General features: G+C 38.4%; 1 protein-coding gene across 1 annotated transcript; it reads right to left on the bottom strand.

The window, feature by feature from the left end:
• Positions 1-9,905: 9,905 nt before the first annotated feature.
• Positions 9,906-10,856, bottom strand: LOC138082002 (olfactory receptor 5H2-like). The gene has a single exon (XM_068975210.1). It carries the CDS (start codon positions 10,833-10,835, stop codon positions 9,906-9,908), a length of 930 nt encoding a protein of 309 aa, XP_068831311.1. The 5' UTR covers positions 10,836-10,856.
• Between the last annotated feature and the right edge of the window lie 7,489 nt (positions 10,857-18,345).

The following is an 18,345-nucleotide window of genomic DNA, read 5'->3' as shown; positions in this document are numbered from 1 at the left end:
TAGAAAAAAAATTTAACCCCCAGCCTGGAATATTAATACAGGCAATGTAAATAAACAGTGGCAACAGCTGCAGTTGCTAAATATATGTTTGAATGTGCTTTCTTCTATATAATTTTAAACAATTCAACAAACAAAAAATTTCAATTTAATGTGTAAGTACTTGAGCCATAAATTTGAAAGAGCACTTAGGAAGCACTTTCTGCATACAGTTTTATATACATATATATGCACACAAACATATATATATATACATACACACACACACATACCTGCAACCTTTGTGAGTGTGTGTATATATATATGTATAAAATCAATTTCATATATATGTATGAAATTATATTTCAATGAAATTATTTTATTTCCAAACAAATTGCTGTCAGAATTGGGTTAAAGGAAAGAGAGGTTATTATTTCAGTGATTTAACTTGAAAATCAATCAAAGAATGTACTTAAGTTAATGGAATATATATTTTGAGCAAAATTATCAGAAGGATTTCTTACAGAGGAAGGATTATGATTCTATAAACTCACATTTATTTTTTTAATGTTCTAGTTCACCAAAACATATCCTATGAAATCATTATAATTAATCATATAATTATGTATCATTAAAGAGTACAATACAGTCTTAAATCTATTTTGCTCATCTAGATTTGACTCATAATAATAAAATAGACAGATTATTCACTATTTGTTTTCCATTCTCAACTGTCTTTGTTGGCATTTTGTAAACCAAATCAAATTAGTATAAAATTTAACAGTATTTTAACATCAGTTTTAAAAATAGATGTTATGGAAATCGTTCTGTCTTACCTATAACTACCCAAGTTGGCATCCTTTTAGTGTTTGACTATTCAAAGTAAAAAATAGTGCAAAAGTACTGCTTTGACAAGAACACCAGCAGCAATATTTTGCACATTGATTCATTTTGGAGGTTTCACTTTCCAAGCTCAGGAAAATGCTTTTTATATGAATTTGTTTTGAACACAAGACTCAACCAGTTTTATAACTGTGTGCTTTTGGCAGAAAAAGTGTGATTGAAGAACTGTTAATAAGATTCCCCTGATAGATCCTATGGACTCCCATTAGGACAAACCTAAGATTTTCTTCTCCTGGGCATTTTGAGCTTGGACATTTATGAAAAATTCAGGTTGTTACACAGGAAATTATAGACTCTGAAATCATAAGAAGCAGTCACTATAGAGAGTTCAGTTTTTAAATTAATTTTTGTTGGTATATAACTGCTTTAGAATGTTGTATTAGTTTCTACTGTATAGCAAAATGAACCAGTCATACATGTATATTTACCCCCTCCCTTTTGGACTTCCCTCCCATTCAGGTACCACAGTGCATTGAAACTAGTACACTCCCTAACACCATACACACAAATGAACTCAAAATAGATTAACCTGAATGTCAGGTCAGACACAATGGAACTCTTAGAGGAGAACATAGGCAGAACTGTGACATAAATTTCAGCGAGATCTTTTCTGACCCACCTCTTAGAGTCATGAAAATAAAAACAAAAATAAATAAATGGAATTGAATGAAACTCAAAAGCTTTTTCACAGCAAAGTAAACTATAAACAAGTTGAAAAGACAACCCTCAGAATAGTAGGAAATATTTGCAAACAAAGCAATGGACAAGGATTAATCTCCAAAATATACAAGCAGCTTATACAGCTCAATATCAAAAAGCAAACAACCCAATAAAAAATGGGCAGAGACCTATTAGACATTTATGTCTAAATAGACATTTATGCAAAGACATACAGATGGCCAACAAACAAGTGAAAAGATGCTCAACATCACTAATTACTAGAGAAATGCAAATCAAAAATATTAATACAATGAGGCATCACTTCACACAGGTCAGAATGGCCATCATCAATCTACAAAGAATAAATGCTGAGGAGGGTATGGAGAAAAGGGAACCTCCATGCCCTATTCTTGTGAGTGTAAAAGTAGACAACCACTCTGGAAAACAGTATGGAAGTTTCTTAAAAAATGAAACATTCAATTACCATATGACCCAGTAATCCCACTCCTGGGTGTATACCCAAGAAAATCACAATTCAAATAATACATGCAGCCCAATGTTCATAGCTGCACTATTTACAAGAGCCAGGACATGGAAGCAACCTAACCTGACAGCATCAGAAAGTGAATAGCTGTTGCACTGAAACTCCTCTCCTTGACATCCCTGAAGGACACTGGTGATGGGAAAACATTCCAGTGAGCAGAACTGTAATCATTGCACCTGGTTGTTCAATTTATTCTGGAGAAATGGACAGATATGTGACTATATACCCATTCATTGGCTTTGGCCAGTGGTTTGGTGGGATGTTCAAAGCCTTTAAAGGAAAATGACTGGAAATTGATGACAAGGAAATCTGTAAAAGAGTTATATTAATAATTTATCTAAATGGGCACAAACATGAAGATATTTGTGTCCCATGTGAATGTTCACACACACACACACAAATATATATATATATAGTGACCTCAGCAGAATAGGATATTAAGTGATTTAGATAACCCAATGACTGGACACTAGTTACTCTTTCTCAAGTAACCTTGTCATCATTCAATTGTTGTTCAGTTGCCCAGGCATGTCCAATGCTTTGCAATTGTACGGACAGAAACACGCCAAACTTCCCTGTCCTTCACCATCTCCCAAAGTTTGCTTAAACTCATGTCCATTGAGTGGATGATGCCATCCATCCATCTTGTCCTCTGATATTCCCATCTCCTCCTGTCAGCTATCTTTCCTAGAATCAGGGTCTTTTCTAATCAGTCAGCTCTTCAAGTCAGGTGGCCAAAATATTGGAGATTGCTTCTCAACATAAGTTCCTCCAACAAATTTTCAGGATTGATTTTCTTTAGAATTGAATGGTTTGATCTCCTTGCAGTCCAAGGAACTCTCAAGAGTCTTCTCCAACACCATAGTTCAAAACCATCAATTCTTTGGTGCTCAGCCTTATTTATGGTCCAACTATCACATCTATACATGACTACTGGAAAAATCATAGCTTTGACAACATGGACCTTTGTTGGCAAAGTAATATCTCTGCTTTTTAATATGCTGTCTAGGTTTATCATAGTTTTTCTTCCAAGGAGCAAGCGTATTTTAATTTCATGGCTGCACTCACCATCTGCAGTGATTTTGGAGCTCCCCTCAAAATAAAGTCTTTCTCTGTTTTCATTGTTTCCTCATCTATTTGCTACGAAGTGATGGGACTGGATGGCATGATCCTAGTTTTTTCAATGTTGAGTTTTAAGCCAGCTTTTTCACTCTCCTCTTTCACCTTCATCAAGGGGCTGTTTAGTTCCTCTTCCTTGTCTGCCATAAGGGTGGTGTCATCTGCATACCTGAGGTTATTGATATTTCTCCCGGCAATCTTGATTCCAACTTATGCTTCATCCACCCTGGCATCTTCACATGATGTAATCTGCATATAAGTTAAATAAGTGGGGTAACAATATACAGCCTTGATATACTCCTTTCCCAATTTGGAACCAGTTCATTGTTCCATGTCCAGTTCTAACTGTTGCTTCTTGACCTGCATGCATGTTTCACAGGAGGCAGGTAAGGTGGTCTGGTATTCCCATCTCTTTAAGAATTTTCTAGTTTGTTGTGATCCACACAGTCAAAGGCTTCAGCATAGTCAATGAAGCAAAAGTAGGTGTTTTTCTGGAATTCTTGCTTTTTCTATGATCCAACAGATGTTAGAAATTTTATCTCTGGTGCCTCTGCTTTTTCTAAATCCAGCTTTAACATCTGGAAGCTCTCAGCTTAGAGAATTTTGAGCATTACTTTGCTAGCATGTGAGATGAATACAGTTGTGTGGTAGTCTGAACATTCTTTGGCATTGCCCTTCTTTGAGATTGGGATGAAAACTGACCTTTTACAGTCCTGTGGCCACTGCTGAGTGTTCTAAATTTGCTGGCATATTGAGTGCAGCTCTTTAACAGCATCATCTTTTAGGATTTGAAATAGCTCAACTGGAATTCCATCACCTCCACTAGCTTTGGTTTTAGTGATGCTTCCTAAGGCCCACTTGACTTCACACTCCAAGATGTCTGGCTGTAGGTCATTGTGGTTATCTGTGTCATGAAAATCTTTTTTGTATAGTTCTTTTGTGTATTCTTGCCACCTCTTCTTAATATCTTCTGCTTCTGTTAGGTCCTGACCATTTCTGTCCTTTAGTGTGCCCATCTTTACATGAAATGTTCCCTTGGTATCTCTAATTTTCTTGAAGAGATCTCTAGTCTTTCCCATTCTATTGTCTTCCTCTATTTCTTTGCATTGCTCACTTAGAAAGGCTTTCTTATCTCTCTTTGCTGTTCTTTGGAACTCTGCATTCAAATGGGTATATCTTTCCTTTTCTCCGTTGTCTTTCACTTCTCTTCTTTTCTCAGCTACTTGTAAGGCCTCCTCAGACAACGATTTTGCCTTTTTGCATTTCTTTTTCTTGCGGATGGTCTTGATCACTGCCTCCTGTACAATGTCATAAACTTCTGTCCGTAGTTCTTCAGGCATTCTGTCTATTAGATCTATTCCCTTGAATCTATTTGTCAGTTGGCTGTATAATCATAAGGGGTTTGATTTAGGTCATACCTGAATGGTCTAGTGCTTTTCCCTACTTTCTTTAATTTAAGTCTGAATTTTGCAATAAGGAGTTCATGTTCTGAGCCACAGTCAGCTCCCAGTGTTGTTTTTGCTGACTGTATAGAGCTTCTCCATTTTTGGCTGCAAAGAATATAACCAATTTCACTTCAGTATTGAGCATCTGGTGATGTCCATGTGTAGAGTCATCTTGTGTTGTTGGAAGACAGTGTTTGCTATGACCGGCTCATTCTCTTGACAAAACTCTGTTGGCCTTTTCCCTGCTTCACATTGTACTCCAAGGCCAAACTTGCCTGTTACTCCAGGTATCTCTTGACTTCCTGCTTTTACATTCCAGTCCCCCATGATGAAAAGGACATATTTTTTGGTGTTAGTTGTAGAAGGCCTTGTAGGGGAATCTTAGACGCTATCCTTGATTCTCCAGACAAGAATACTGGAGTGGATTACCACACCCTCTTCCAGAGGATCTTCCTTATCCAGGGGTCAAACCCGTGTCTCCTGTGTCTCCTGACTTTCAGGCAGATTCTGTACCTCTGAGGCACCAGGGAAGCCCCATCATTTAATGGGCTCCTAACCAAAGTGGCCATGGTGGCAGGGACTGAGGTTATTGATTGGCTCAACAATATTGACTTTCCCTTCCGAAGTCCCTAAACTTTACTCTGTCCTCTGCTGGGTGTGCAGCCACAGCTGAGACCAACATTGCATCCTTAATGTGGCCCCATCATTCATTAGAGTGATCAGTTGTGTATTTGGTGGCAGCATGATTTCACTGGAAGTGGAAGTAGAAATGGAAATAAAAGTGGAAGTAGAAATGGAAATAAAAGTGATCTGTTCTACTGGAATAGATACTTACTCTAGATACAGATATGTCTAGATATGTGACATTCCTGCAGTCAATGCTTCTGCCCAAATTATCAGCCTTATTCTAAAATATTTCCTATTCCAATGTCATAATGTTCTTAACAGTACTGATTATGGTCAAGGAACTCACTTCAGAGCTAAATAAGTGTGGCAGTGTGCCCCTGCTTCTGGAATTCAGTGGCCTTACCCTGTGCACCACTCTCTGAAGCATATAGTTTGATAGAATGGTAAATGGCCATTGTAAAGCTTCAGTTATAGCAGAACTATATGGCAATATCTCACAAAGCTAGGACAAGTATCTCCAGAAAGCTGAAATTTCTGAACCAAACACCAGTGTATGATACTGTTTCATGGGTCTAGGAATCAAGGGGCAGAATTGGGAGTGGCAGCAGTGACTACTGCCCCTAGTGACCACTACAAAATATTTATTTCTTGTTCCTGTGTTTTTCTGCCCTTCTGGCATTGCACTCTCCCTTCCAAATGGAGGATTGTTTCTACCCAGACACAAACTGTGATTTCATTGACCTGAAAGTAAACTACCACTCACTACTTTTGAATCTGTATTCCTCTGTGTTATCAAACAAACAAAGGAGTTACTGTGCTGATTGAGGTGATAGATGGCAACTACCAAGAGGAAACAGGACTGTTCCACAAAGATAGTAGGAAGAGTAGATCTGGAATGCGAATGATACACTAGGGTGAAGCTTTCAGACTATTTTTATCGTGCTATTCAAATAGGAACCAGTAGATGTGTAGAAACTCCATTCTTCTTGTTCTCTAAATATCTTAATATTGTAAATTTTTTGCCACTGATTGTTTCAAAATAGTGGGTTTTTTTTTTATTAACTCACACTTTCTATAATCAAATATCATAGATTTTTGGCCTTATAACACGGACATTTATTTTTTACATTCTGGAGGTTGGGAAGTCTGAGTCCAAGGGTCCAACAAACACTCCACTGGTGAGAACTTGCTTTCTGGCTGGCAAACAGCTGCCTTCTCATATGGCCTTTCCTAGCTGAGTACACCTGTAGAGGAAGCTAGCTCTCTTGTCTCTCTCTCTCTTACTATAAGGGGACAAATCCCATCATGAAAAGCCTTACCCTTATGACCTCAGTTAGTCAGTTCAGTCACTCGGTCATGTCCAACTCTTTGCAACCTCATGAATTGCAGCACACCAGGCTTCCTTGTCCAGCACCAAATCCCAGAGCTTGCTCAAACTCATGTCCATTGAGTTGGTGATGCCATCAAACCATGTCATCCTCTGTCATCCCCTTCTCCTCCTGCCTTCAATCTTTCCCAGCATCAGGGTCTTTTCCAATGAGTCAGTTCTCCACATCAGGTGGCCAAAGTACTGGAGTTTCAGCTTTAGCATCAGTCCTACCAATGAATATTCAAGTCTGATTTCCTTTAGGATTGACTGGTTGGATCTCCTTGCATCTAAGGGACTCTCAAGAGTCTTCTCCAACACAACAGTTCAAAAGCATCAGTTTTTTGGTGCTCAGCTTTCTTTATAGTCCAACTGTCACATTCATACATGACTAATGGAAAACCATAGTTTAACTAGATGGACCTTTGTTGGCAAAGTAATGTCTCTGCTCTTTAATATGCTGTCTAGGTTTGTCATAGCTTTTCTTTCAGGGAGCAAGCATCTTTTAATTTCATGGCTACACTCACCACCGGCAGTGATTTTGGAGCCCCCCACAAAATAAAGTCTCTCACTGTTTCCACTATTTCCCCATCTATTTGCCATGAAGTGATGGGACCAGATGCCATGATCTTAGTTTTCTGAATGTTGAATTTTAACCCAGCTTTTCCACTCTCCTCTTTCACTTTCATCAAGAGGCTCTTTAGTTCTTCACTTTCTGTCATAAGGATGGTGTCCTCTGCGTATCTGAGGTTATTGATATTTCTCCCGACAATCTTGATTCCAGCATGTGCTTCATCCAGCCTGGCATTCTGCATGATGTACTCTGCATATAAGTTAAATAAGCAGGGTGGCAATATACAGCCTTGACGTACTCCTTTCCAAATTTGGAACCAGGCTGTTCCATGTCCAGTTCTAACTGTTGCTTCTTGATCTGCATACAGCTTTCTCAGGAGACAGGTCAGGTGGGCTGGTATTCCCATATCTTTCAGAATTTTCCACAGTTTATTGTGATCCATATACAGTCAAAGGCTTCAGCATAGTCAATGAAACAGAAACAGATGTTTTTCTGGAATTCTCTTGCTTTTTCTATGATCCAAAAGATGTTGGTAATTTGATCTCTTATTCTTCTGCTTTTTCTAAATCCAGATTGAACATCTGGAAGTTCATGGTTCGCATACTGTTCAAGCCCAGCTTGGAGAATTTTGAGCATTACTTTCCTAGCATGTGAGATGAGTGCAATCATATGGTAGTTTGAATATTTTTTGGCGTTTCCTCTCTTTGGGACTGGAATAAAATGTGACCTTTTCCAGTCCTATGGCCACTACTGCATTTTCCAAATTTGCTGGCATATTGAGTGCAACACTTTAACAGCATCATCATTTAGGATTTGAAGTAGCTTAACTGGAATTCCATTGCCTCCACTAGCTTTGTTCATAGTGATGCTTCCTAAGGCCCACTTGATTTCACATTCCAGGATGTCTGCTCTAGGTGAGTGATCAGACCATCATGGTTATCTGTGTCATGAAGATCTTTTTTGTATAGTTCTTCTGTGTGTTCTTGCCACCTCTCTTAATATCTTTTGCTCTGTTAAGTCCATACCATTTCTGTCCTTTATTGAGCCCGTCTTTGCATGAAATGTTCCCTAGGTATCTCTAATTTTCTTGAAGAGATCTCTGGTCTTTCCCATTCTATTGTTTTCCTCTATTTCTTTGCATTGATCACTGAGAAGGCTTTCTTGTCTCTCCTTGCTATTCTTTGGAACTCTGCATTCAAATGGGTATATCTTTCCTTTTCTCCTTTCCCTTTAACTTTTCTTTTCTCAGCTCTTTGTAAGGCCTCCTCAGACAATCATTTTGCCTTTTTGCATTTCTTTTTCTTGGGAATGGTCTTGATCACTCTTTCCTGTACAATGTCATGAACCTTTGTCCATATTTTTTCAGGCACTCTGTCTATCAAATCTAATCCCTTGAGTTTGTTTCTCACTTCCACTGTATAATCATAAGGGATTTGACTTAGGTCATACCTGATTGGTTTCGTGTTTTCCCTACTTCCTTCAATTAAAGTCTGAATTTTGAAACAAGGAGTTCATGATCTGAGCCTCATGATCTTATGACCTCATCTGAGACTAATTACCTGCCAAAGAGTCTACTCTAATACCACCATATTAAGGGGTTGGTGCTTCAACATACAAATTTGGGGAAAAACTGACATTCAGCCCCTACGGTAGTCTGCACTTGTGTGCTCATTGTGTGCTCAGGACTCTTTGTGACCCTGTGGACTGTTCCACCTGACTCCTCTGTTCGTGGAATTTTCCAGGTAGGAATACTGGAGGGGGTTGCCATTTCCTCCTCTAGGGGATCTCCCTCGCCCAGGGATCTAACCCACATGTCTTGTGTCTCCTCTATTGGCAGGCAGATTCTTTACCACTGTGCTAATTGGCAGATTTCAAAGACTGAGACCATTTCCTTCCTATTCTGCCACTTGTTTCTTTCCCATGCCCATTTCAAATTAGGTCCTCAATTTAAACTGTTAGCTTTCTGACACAGTGAAGATTTCCAGACTACCCAATAGCTAGAAGGGGCCTTAGAAAGCATTATGGACAGTGAGAGGCAACTCACTCCTTTTTGGTCCTCATAGAAGCAGGCTGAGTAAAGACTTCAACAGTGAAAGTCAGGTCAAAATCCTTGAATCCTTTCTCATGTTTTCTTCATTGCTTTCCCATTGTGTTTATAGTTCTGTGTCAAATGAAAGTTGAATACACAAGAAGTGAGCTCACTATGTCCTAAATATAGTAGAATAGAAGACCTTTCGATGGTCAGCAACGTTCCTGGGATCTACCTCTGTTCACTCAAACCCTACATGCTTACTGTGTGGAGTTATATGTAATATGAGTCTCCAGACTATATGATTGATTACGGTCAAAGGCCTATATTTGAGTTCTTTGCAGAGGTACAGCACAATTTTAGTGCTTAATATATGTTTAGTAGATACACTTATAAAACCACAATGAAGACTATGCAAGAATGTAAAATATTTTCATTTCTCCTTATTTTTGTATGATATGAATACTTGATTAAAATTTCCTGTGTGTTTAAATAATATATATAAATATTTAAAATCACTTATTAGATATTAAAACCTTAAGTGATTAAAATAATAGAACAGTTATGAATGCAAAAAACTTTAAACATTAAACACAATTAAACATTTAATCTACATAATTTTATGCTGTTTTCATATAAGAGAGCACATATTAGTATTAAATCTAAATGTTTCTTTTTAATATTTTTAGCAGTGAATATATGACTTTTTTATTTCTCAGGCTGTAGATAATGGGATTTAGGAAAGGAATTATGACAGTGTAAAACAGAGAGTCCATCATATCCTGATCATCTGCTTGTGTGGATCCAGGGCGCACATACATAAAAAGAAGAGGGCCATAGTATAAACAGACAGAGAGAAGGTGGGCCCCACAGGTGGAGAAGGCCTTCCTTATGCCTTGCACAGACTTCTTTTTTAAAATTGTGAAGAGAACTAGTGTATAAGAGATAAGAACAATAAGAATGGTGAACACCTGTATTGAACCAGAGAAAATAAATATCATCAGAACATTAATAGAAGGGTCAGTGCAAGAAATTTTAAACAAGGGCATGATGTCACAATAAAAGTGATGTATTATGTTGTTGTTACAAAAGGTTAATCTGAATAAAAAGCCTGTATGAATTAAGGCATGAAAAACGCCACCAACAAATGATGAAACTAACATTCCCAAGCATTGTCTATGAGTCATAATCGCTGGATAAAGTAGTGGGCTGCATATGGCTAGATAACGATCATACGACATCATTGCCAGCAGAAAACATTCCGTAGTTGCACTGACTGCAAACGAAAAAAATTGCACCATGCATTCAGAGAGAGATATCCTCTTATTCTGGGTAATAATGTTGACCAGCATTTTGGGAGTCACTGTGGAGGATAACCAAATATCCACTAAGGCCAAATTCCCCAGGAATAAGTACATGGGAATTTGAAGATGAGGGTCGTTCCAGATGAGAGCAATCAGACAAAGGTTTCCCATGATAGTGATGAGGTATATCATCAAGAACAGCAGGAACAGGGGGACTTGCCATACTGGTTCATATGTAAGTCCTGTGAGGACAAACTCTGTCAGCTCTGTTGCATTTTTTGTTTCCATATCCTTAATAGACGGTCTCTGAAATACAGTGCAGTAGATGGAAAAAGGACAGTCACCAGTTATTAAAAAGAAAATTTCAGGAAGAGAATAGAAATACAAACATACACTTTATTTTATTTACTCTTACTGAAATACATGAAAAGTATTTGGTGGAAATTATTGTGCTGGGAAAAAACCAACTATTACGTTGGCCAAAAATTTTGCTCAGTTTTTCTGTATGGTCTTATGGAAAAACCCAAACAAACTTTTTGACCAACCACCTAGTGTATCTCAAAATGTATATGAGAGTGAACAGACGTAGAATAGAGGAAAGACATTCTGAACATGAGCAAATTTATGGGAAAACTGCTGCTGCTGCTGCTGCTAAGTTACTTCAGTCATGTCCGACTCTGTGAACCCCAGAGACGGTAGCCCCCCAGGCTCCCCCATCCCTGGGATTCTCCAGGCAAGAACACTGGTGTGGGTTACCATTTCCTTCTCCAATGCATGAAAGTGAAAAGTGAAAGTGAAGTCACTCAATCGTGTCTGAATCTTAGCGACCTCATGGACTGTAGCCTACCAGGCTCCTCCGTCCATGGGATTTTCCAGGCAAGAGTACTGGAGTGGGGTGCCAGTGCCTTCTCCGATGCACATCATAAGAGTCAGACATGACAGCAACTTTCACTAGCCCACTCTTCATATCTCGTGTGTCACCAAGTCCCAGTAACTCTACATTGTAATTTATTTTGATCGGTTTCTTTGCCTTCTCAAAAACTCCCAATGTCATATCACATATGAACTAAAAACTTCAGATACATTTAAATCACTTGGGGAGCACTTATAAAATAAGTGATTTAAATCTATTTCAAGTTTTTAGTTCATGTGTGATATGACCTTGGGAGTTTTTGAGAAGGCAAAGAAACCGATCAAAATAAATTACAATGTAGAGTTACTGGGACTTGGTGACACATGAGATATGAAGAGTGGGCTAGTGAAAGTTGCTCAGTCATGTCTGACTCTTTGCCACCCTATGGACTATATGGTCCATGGAATTCTCCAGGCCAGTATACTGGAGTGGGTAGCCTTTCCCTTCTCCAGGGGGATCTTCCCAATTCAGGAATTGAACCAGGGTCTCCACCATTGCAGCAGATTCTTTACCAGCTGAACCACAAGGGAAGCGCAAGAATACTGGAGTGGGTAGCCTATCCCTTCTCCAGCAGATCTTCCTGACCCAGAAATCAAACCAGGGTCTCCTGCATTGCAGGCAGATTCTTTACCAACTGAGCTATCAGGGAAGCAGAAAGAGTGGGTTAGTAAAGATTAAAGTCACTTGGTATCTTACTAGGTGATCATGGAAAATTAAGGAAACTTCAGATGCAGAGGCCAATTTTTGCAAGAAACTTCTGAATATCAAAGTGACATAAATTTAGCAATAATAATCTATAAGAGCTTAAAAGAAATAATGACTCACGAGACATTGAGGTGGCTGAAAGCATAGTGTGTATGGCCATCCAGAAGAGAGTGGACAGTGTGGATAAGGTAAAAGAAAATACATGTGGATGTGTTATATTAAATTAAAATAGATACCCATCATGTATTAGTTAATAATATTTGATTCTCTTTTCTGCCATATGACTCTTGGTGTTAGACAAAAATAAGCATTTACTCTAGAAGTCAAATTTCTAAAAACTGACCTTCTCTTCCCCCTGAACCTGGAGTGAGGGGACCAGATCTAACATTAGCCACTCAAACTCATCTACACTGAATTTGGATATGAAGGGGGGAGAAAGGTCAAATGTTGAGAAAAGAGATTTTCCAAGTCAACAAAGTTGCAATATCGTGTTGCCAAAATGCATCCTGCACCCACAACAATAGCATTTTCATTGTGAGCTTCAAATTCAGTATTCAAATTCAAATTCAAATCAGCAGCAATGGCAACAGGTCTCACTGAGCTAGAGCTGCAATATGATTTTGGTGGTTAACTGTTCAACTTCTTTTTGTGTGTGTTCCTGCCCATTTGTCCAGTGGATTTATGTAACTTTCCTTGCACTTACTTGTTAGAGCCAATTTCCATTGAATTAACTCATTTCATATTGCAACCAGGAACACTGGCTCACATAAGGAGGGAAAAGAAAAGACCAGAAAAGGCTACTGAACAGTGACCAGAGAAGCAGGAGGGAATTAGAAAGGTTGTTTTATGAACCTAAAGAGTGGAAAGTACAAAAAAGACAAAGGAAAGTACAATTTATTTGGTAAGAAAAAGAGCGAACTGAAATCACTGAGTAGGATTTAAGAGATTTGTAATGGCTTTAATGAGATGAGTTCATTTGTGACAGAACAGATGTCAGATACTAATGAGTAATGACTGGGACGCAAGTGGCATCGCAGTGAGGAGAATGAAGAAGAGTATCTGAGATGTGGAGACAGATGCAAATTATTTTTTGTCTTGAGAAACAATGTCATTAAATTTTCGAAAGAAAGAGGAGCATGCATTGAGAAGAAAGAGGATAAAGGAATACAATGGGAAATTTGGAGGGGGAGGTGAAAAGGAAACAAGAAGCAGAAAGAGGAGAAGGGATATAGATGGATAAGTGTAGGACAGACAAAGCACTGAAGAGGGAATGAGGAAGTATCAGAGAAAAGCTTAGATGAAATAAGGAAAGGCTAGAGGTATGGCTTAAATATTTGTCTTAAATTTGATTTTTGTTAAAAGCTATCAGTACTATAAATCATTTTTCTTTTATTCAAAACCCTGTTTATTTCTTATGGAACTTGTATATGAAACAGAGACTTTCATTTCAATTTTACTTTATAAATTTGTATTGTTGTTAAATATTCTACCACTGCACAGTATCTTTGTTATTAATATGATTACAGCTGACTTTCCCTAGAAATCCTGCTGGGTTTACCTGACAGAGTCTCCTACCAGCTTGATAGCAGAAAAAATTGAGCCAAATACTGAAACTAAATACAGGCAACATAAATAACCAATCTAAAAATTTGAATTTGTTCAGTGTATATTTGGAGTGGGTTTTGTTGCATGTGGTCCCCAATAACTAATGAAAATCAAATTTTCAATTCAATATGTGGGTGATTATTAAGTCATAAGGCAGAAAAGAGCACTGGGAAATATTTTCTGAATTTTTCCAGATATATTTTTTTTCAATGAAATTATTGTCAGAAGTTGGTGAAAAGATAGAGAGGTTATGGTTTAAGCAAATTAACAAAATTTAATTTGTTAATGTGGTTAATTAAATGAATATTCATTGGAAGGACTGATGCTGAAGCTGAAACTCCAATACTTTGGCCACCTGACGCAAACAGCCAACTCATTGGAAAAGACCATGATGCTGGGAAAGATTGAAGGCAAAAAGACAAAGGGGTGGCAAAAGATGAGATGGTTAGATTGCATCACCAACTTAATGAACTTGAATTTGAGCAAACTCCAGAAGATAGTGGAAGACAGGGGAGCCTGGAGTGCTGCAGTCCATGGCATCACAAAGAGCTGGATACAACTTAGTGACTGAACAACAGCAACAAAATGAAACGAGTGTTTTGAATACAATTATCAGAAAGATTTCTTATACAGGAAACATTATGACTTAAATCCCCAAACTCACTTTTAATTTTTTTGACATTCTACTTCACCAAAACTTATCCTACAGAGTCATAGTAATTATTCTAACTAAATAATTATATATCATTAAGGAATACAGTGTAGTCTTAGAGCTATTTTGCTCATCCAGATTTTACTCACAATAATAAAAGTTACAGATTATTCACTGTTCATTTTTCATTTTCAGTTGGCTATGCATTGGCTTGAATTGGCTTATAAATGAAATCAAAGTTGTTACACATTTAATAGTATTTTAACTTTTTATAAAAAAATAATGAGTATTATAGAAATCATTCACTCTTACCATTATCTCTTAAGAAACTGTGGAGATCCTTTCAGTTTTTTACTTTCTGAAGTAGAAAACAGGACAAGAACACTGCAGTGACTCTACATAGGCAGCATCATTTTGCACACTGATTCATTTTGGAATCTTCATTTTCCAAGCTCAGGAAAATGTTGTTTATATGAATTTGTTTTGAACCACATCAACCAATTACATAACTGTGCGCTTTTGCCAGAGGAGGAAGTGAAAAACCCCAATTCCCCTGATAGCACCCAAGGATTCTCTTTAAAACAGTCCTAAGCTTTTCCACTGGGTGTTATGGACATGGACGTTTATGAGGAATCCAGGCAATACCACAGGGCATTACAGACTCTGAAATAAAAATCAAATCAGTGTTGACAGTTCTAGATTTTTTTTTAAACTGAAATTGCACTACTTACATCACAGATGACAGTTCTAACATGTTTATACAAACCCCAGTTTATCTATGAATTTTGATACTCTGTGTGCTTTGGTCAGTATGGTCTGATTTAACTAATCACACTTGGTTTTCAGAAGCCAAAGTTTTAAATTCCCTTTATGAGCCAACCCCAAGAAAGTTGTCCTCCTCATGAAGACTGTAGCTCATATCCCATGCCAATTTCTAACTTTCCACTTTACAATGAAATTTGATGAGAAATCTTCCTAGGCATAGGTCAAGGGGAGGCACAAAAGAAAAATGAAAAGAAAGAATGCATGGGAAGTAGCTTAGATCAATGCTCCTCAGATTTCAGGTCCTGTGAATCTCCTGGTGAGTTTCTTAAAATGCACATTCTGTTTCAATAGGTTAGAACTGAGTCCTGAGTGTCTTCATTTCTAACACGGATTTACCTCTGAACATTTGCACTCCTCATTTGCAGGTCTAGCTTTTTGGGGAGCTAGACCATTATAGAAAGAAAAAAAATTGCAAATGGAATTGGCATGCAGAGAGAGCAAAGAAGAGCTTTTTTGGGAGGCCAGCACAGATAGCATCACAGAAGATCTGGAGTCTGGGTTAGGGACTTTGTTCTTTATTTCGATTGAAAGGGAAACTATTGACGGATTTTGAACATGAGGGTTACATGTTCAGATTTGCCTTTAATTATTAACAGAGAAGTTGCCATTAAACATTTATTTATAAATACAGTGACATTATTTATGTCAAAGTAGTGTAATATGAAAATGATAATATTTAGTTTTGATATCTGAAAAATAGAAAAATGCTTAACCTCCACTAGGGACCAACTCAGTAGCTAGGAAAAAAAAGAAAAGGCATAGACTTTGGTAGACTCATTAATCAGTTATCCTGTGTTCTTAGAAGTACGCTAGTGAAAGCAGAAAAAGGCATGAAAAAAAACACCATAGACCAAATAGAAGTCAGTATGAAAACTCAGCCAAGGATGGAGTAGGCAGTATAACGTGCATTAGTAGCTTCAGCATAACTCAAACGCAACAATCTGCTGCCCACTTCAGCTGTGTATGTGTTCAGTCACACAGTCATATCTGACTCTTTGCGACCCCATGAACTGTAGTCTGTCTGGCTCCCCTGCCCATGGATTTTCCAGGCAGGAATACTGGAGTGGGTTCCCATTTACTTCTCCATCAGTTTTGTATAATTACCTTTTAACTCATTTTGTTGCCTATGAATGAGTACAAAGGTCTTCATTGCTGCTGTTAGTATGAATAGTCTTTTCAATTTTAGTCATGTGAAGGATAAGTTGTTGTATCTGGCACCTCCTACAAAAGAAAAAATAAAAAGGCACAACACCTAGTGGGACCCTGTGGATTTTAGAAATAACACCAGCATCATTTCGGTGTGTTATTCCAGCCCATTCCAGCCAAAGCTGCTAGCTTTGAGTGTGGCTCAGAACAGGAAAATGTTTACAAAAGGTCCAGGCTGCTGTGCAAACTGCTCAGCCAATTGAACCACATGATCTCACAGAAACTATGGTGCTTGGAGGGCAGTGGCAGACAAGGATGCAGTTGGGAGTCTTTGGCAGGCCTCTTGGGCAGCCCTGGTATCTCAGATGGTAAAGAATCTGCCTGCAGTGCAGGAGAACCAGGTTCGATCTCTGGGTCAGGAAGATCCCCTGGAGAAGGAAATGGCTCCCCACTCCAGTATTCTTGCTTGGAGAATTCCATGGACAGAGGAACCTGGCAGTCTACAATCCATGGGATTGCAAAAAGCTGGACATGACTGAGTGACTAGGACACACATAGGTAAAAAGTAGAGCAGACTCTTGGTTCTGGAGCAAAGGCCTGCATCCACTGCAAATAACTACTCTCCTTGCGACAAACAGCTGTTGGCCTGCGTCTAGGCATTTTTAGAGTCTGAATGCTTAAACATTTATTCATTTATTTTTTATTTTACTTTACAGTACTGTATTGGTTTTGCCACACATCAACATGAATCCGCCACGGATGTGCATGAGTTCCCAATCCTGAACCCCCTTCCTACCATCCCCATACCATCTCTCTGGGTCATCCAAGTACACCAGCCCCAAGCATCCTGTATCCTGCATCGAACCTAGACTGGCGATTCGTTTCTTACATGATAGTATACATGTTTCAATGCCATTCTCCCAAATCATCCCACCCTCTCCCTCTCCCACAGAGTCCAAAAGTCTGTTCTATACATCTGTGTCTCTTTTGCTGTCTCACATACTGGGTTATCGTTATCATCTTTCTAAATTCCATATATATGTGTTAGTATACTGTATTGGTGGTTTTCTTTCTGGCTTACTTCACTTTGTATAATCGGCTCTGGTTTCATCTACCTCTTTAGAACTGATTCAAATGTATTCTTTTCGATGGCTGAGTAATACTCCATTGTGTATATGTACCACAGCTTTCTTATCCATTCATCTGCTGATGGACATCTAGGTTGCTTCCATGTCCTGGCTATTATAAACAGTGCTGCAATGAACACTGGGGTACATGTGTCTCTTTCAATTTTGGTTTCCTCGGTGTGTATGCCCAGCAGTGGGATTGCTGGGTCATAAGGCAGTTCTATTTCCAGTTTTTAAAGGAACCTCCACACTGTTCTCCATAGTGGCTGTACTAGTTTGCATTCCCACCAACAGTGTAAGAGGGTTCCCTTTTCTCCACATCCTCTCCAGCATTTATTGCTTGTAGACTTTTGGATCACAGCCATTCTTACTGGTGTGAAATGGTACCTCATTGTGGTCTTGATTTGCATTTCTCTGATAATGAGTGATGTTGAGCATCTTTTCATGTGTTTGTTAGCCATCTGTATGTCTTCTTTGGAGAAATGTCTATTTAGTTCTTTGGCCCAGTTTTTGATTGGGTCATTCATTTTTCTGAAATTGAGCTGCAGCAGTTGCTTGTATATTTTTGAGATTAGTTGTTTGTCAGTTGCTTCATTTGCTATTATTTTCTCCCATTCATGCTGGTTAAAATGCCAGTTTTCCATGAGACCAGAGCAGCTTTTCATAAACTTGGTGTTATATGACCCACCAAGCCATAAAATTGGCAGTACACTGCCATAACTTTGTCAAATGGAAGAGAAAGTTACCCACTCTGGCCTGAGCAAGCCCTCAGGGCACCAGTATGTTTCTTGAAGAAACATGATCCCCATACCTGCTTCAATGACT

Source organism: Capricornis sumatraensis, chromosome 1 (assembly GCF_032405125.1).
Source record: "Capricornis sumatraensis isolate serow.1 chromosome 1, serow.2, whole genome shotgun sequence".
NCBI lineage: Eukaryota > Metazoa > Chordata > Mammalia > Artiodactyla > Bovidae > Capricornis > Capricornis sumatraensis.
Note: the sequence above shows the minus strand (reverse complement) of the source record. Positions and strands in the feature narration are given on the sequence as shown.

Bases quoted from the DNA above. Each gene is read 5' to 3' on its own strand.
- LOC138082002 (XM_068975210.1), bottom strand. From the start codon at position 10,835: ATGGAAACAAAAAATGCAACAGAGCTGACAGAGTTTGTCCTCACAGGA.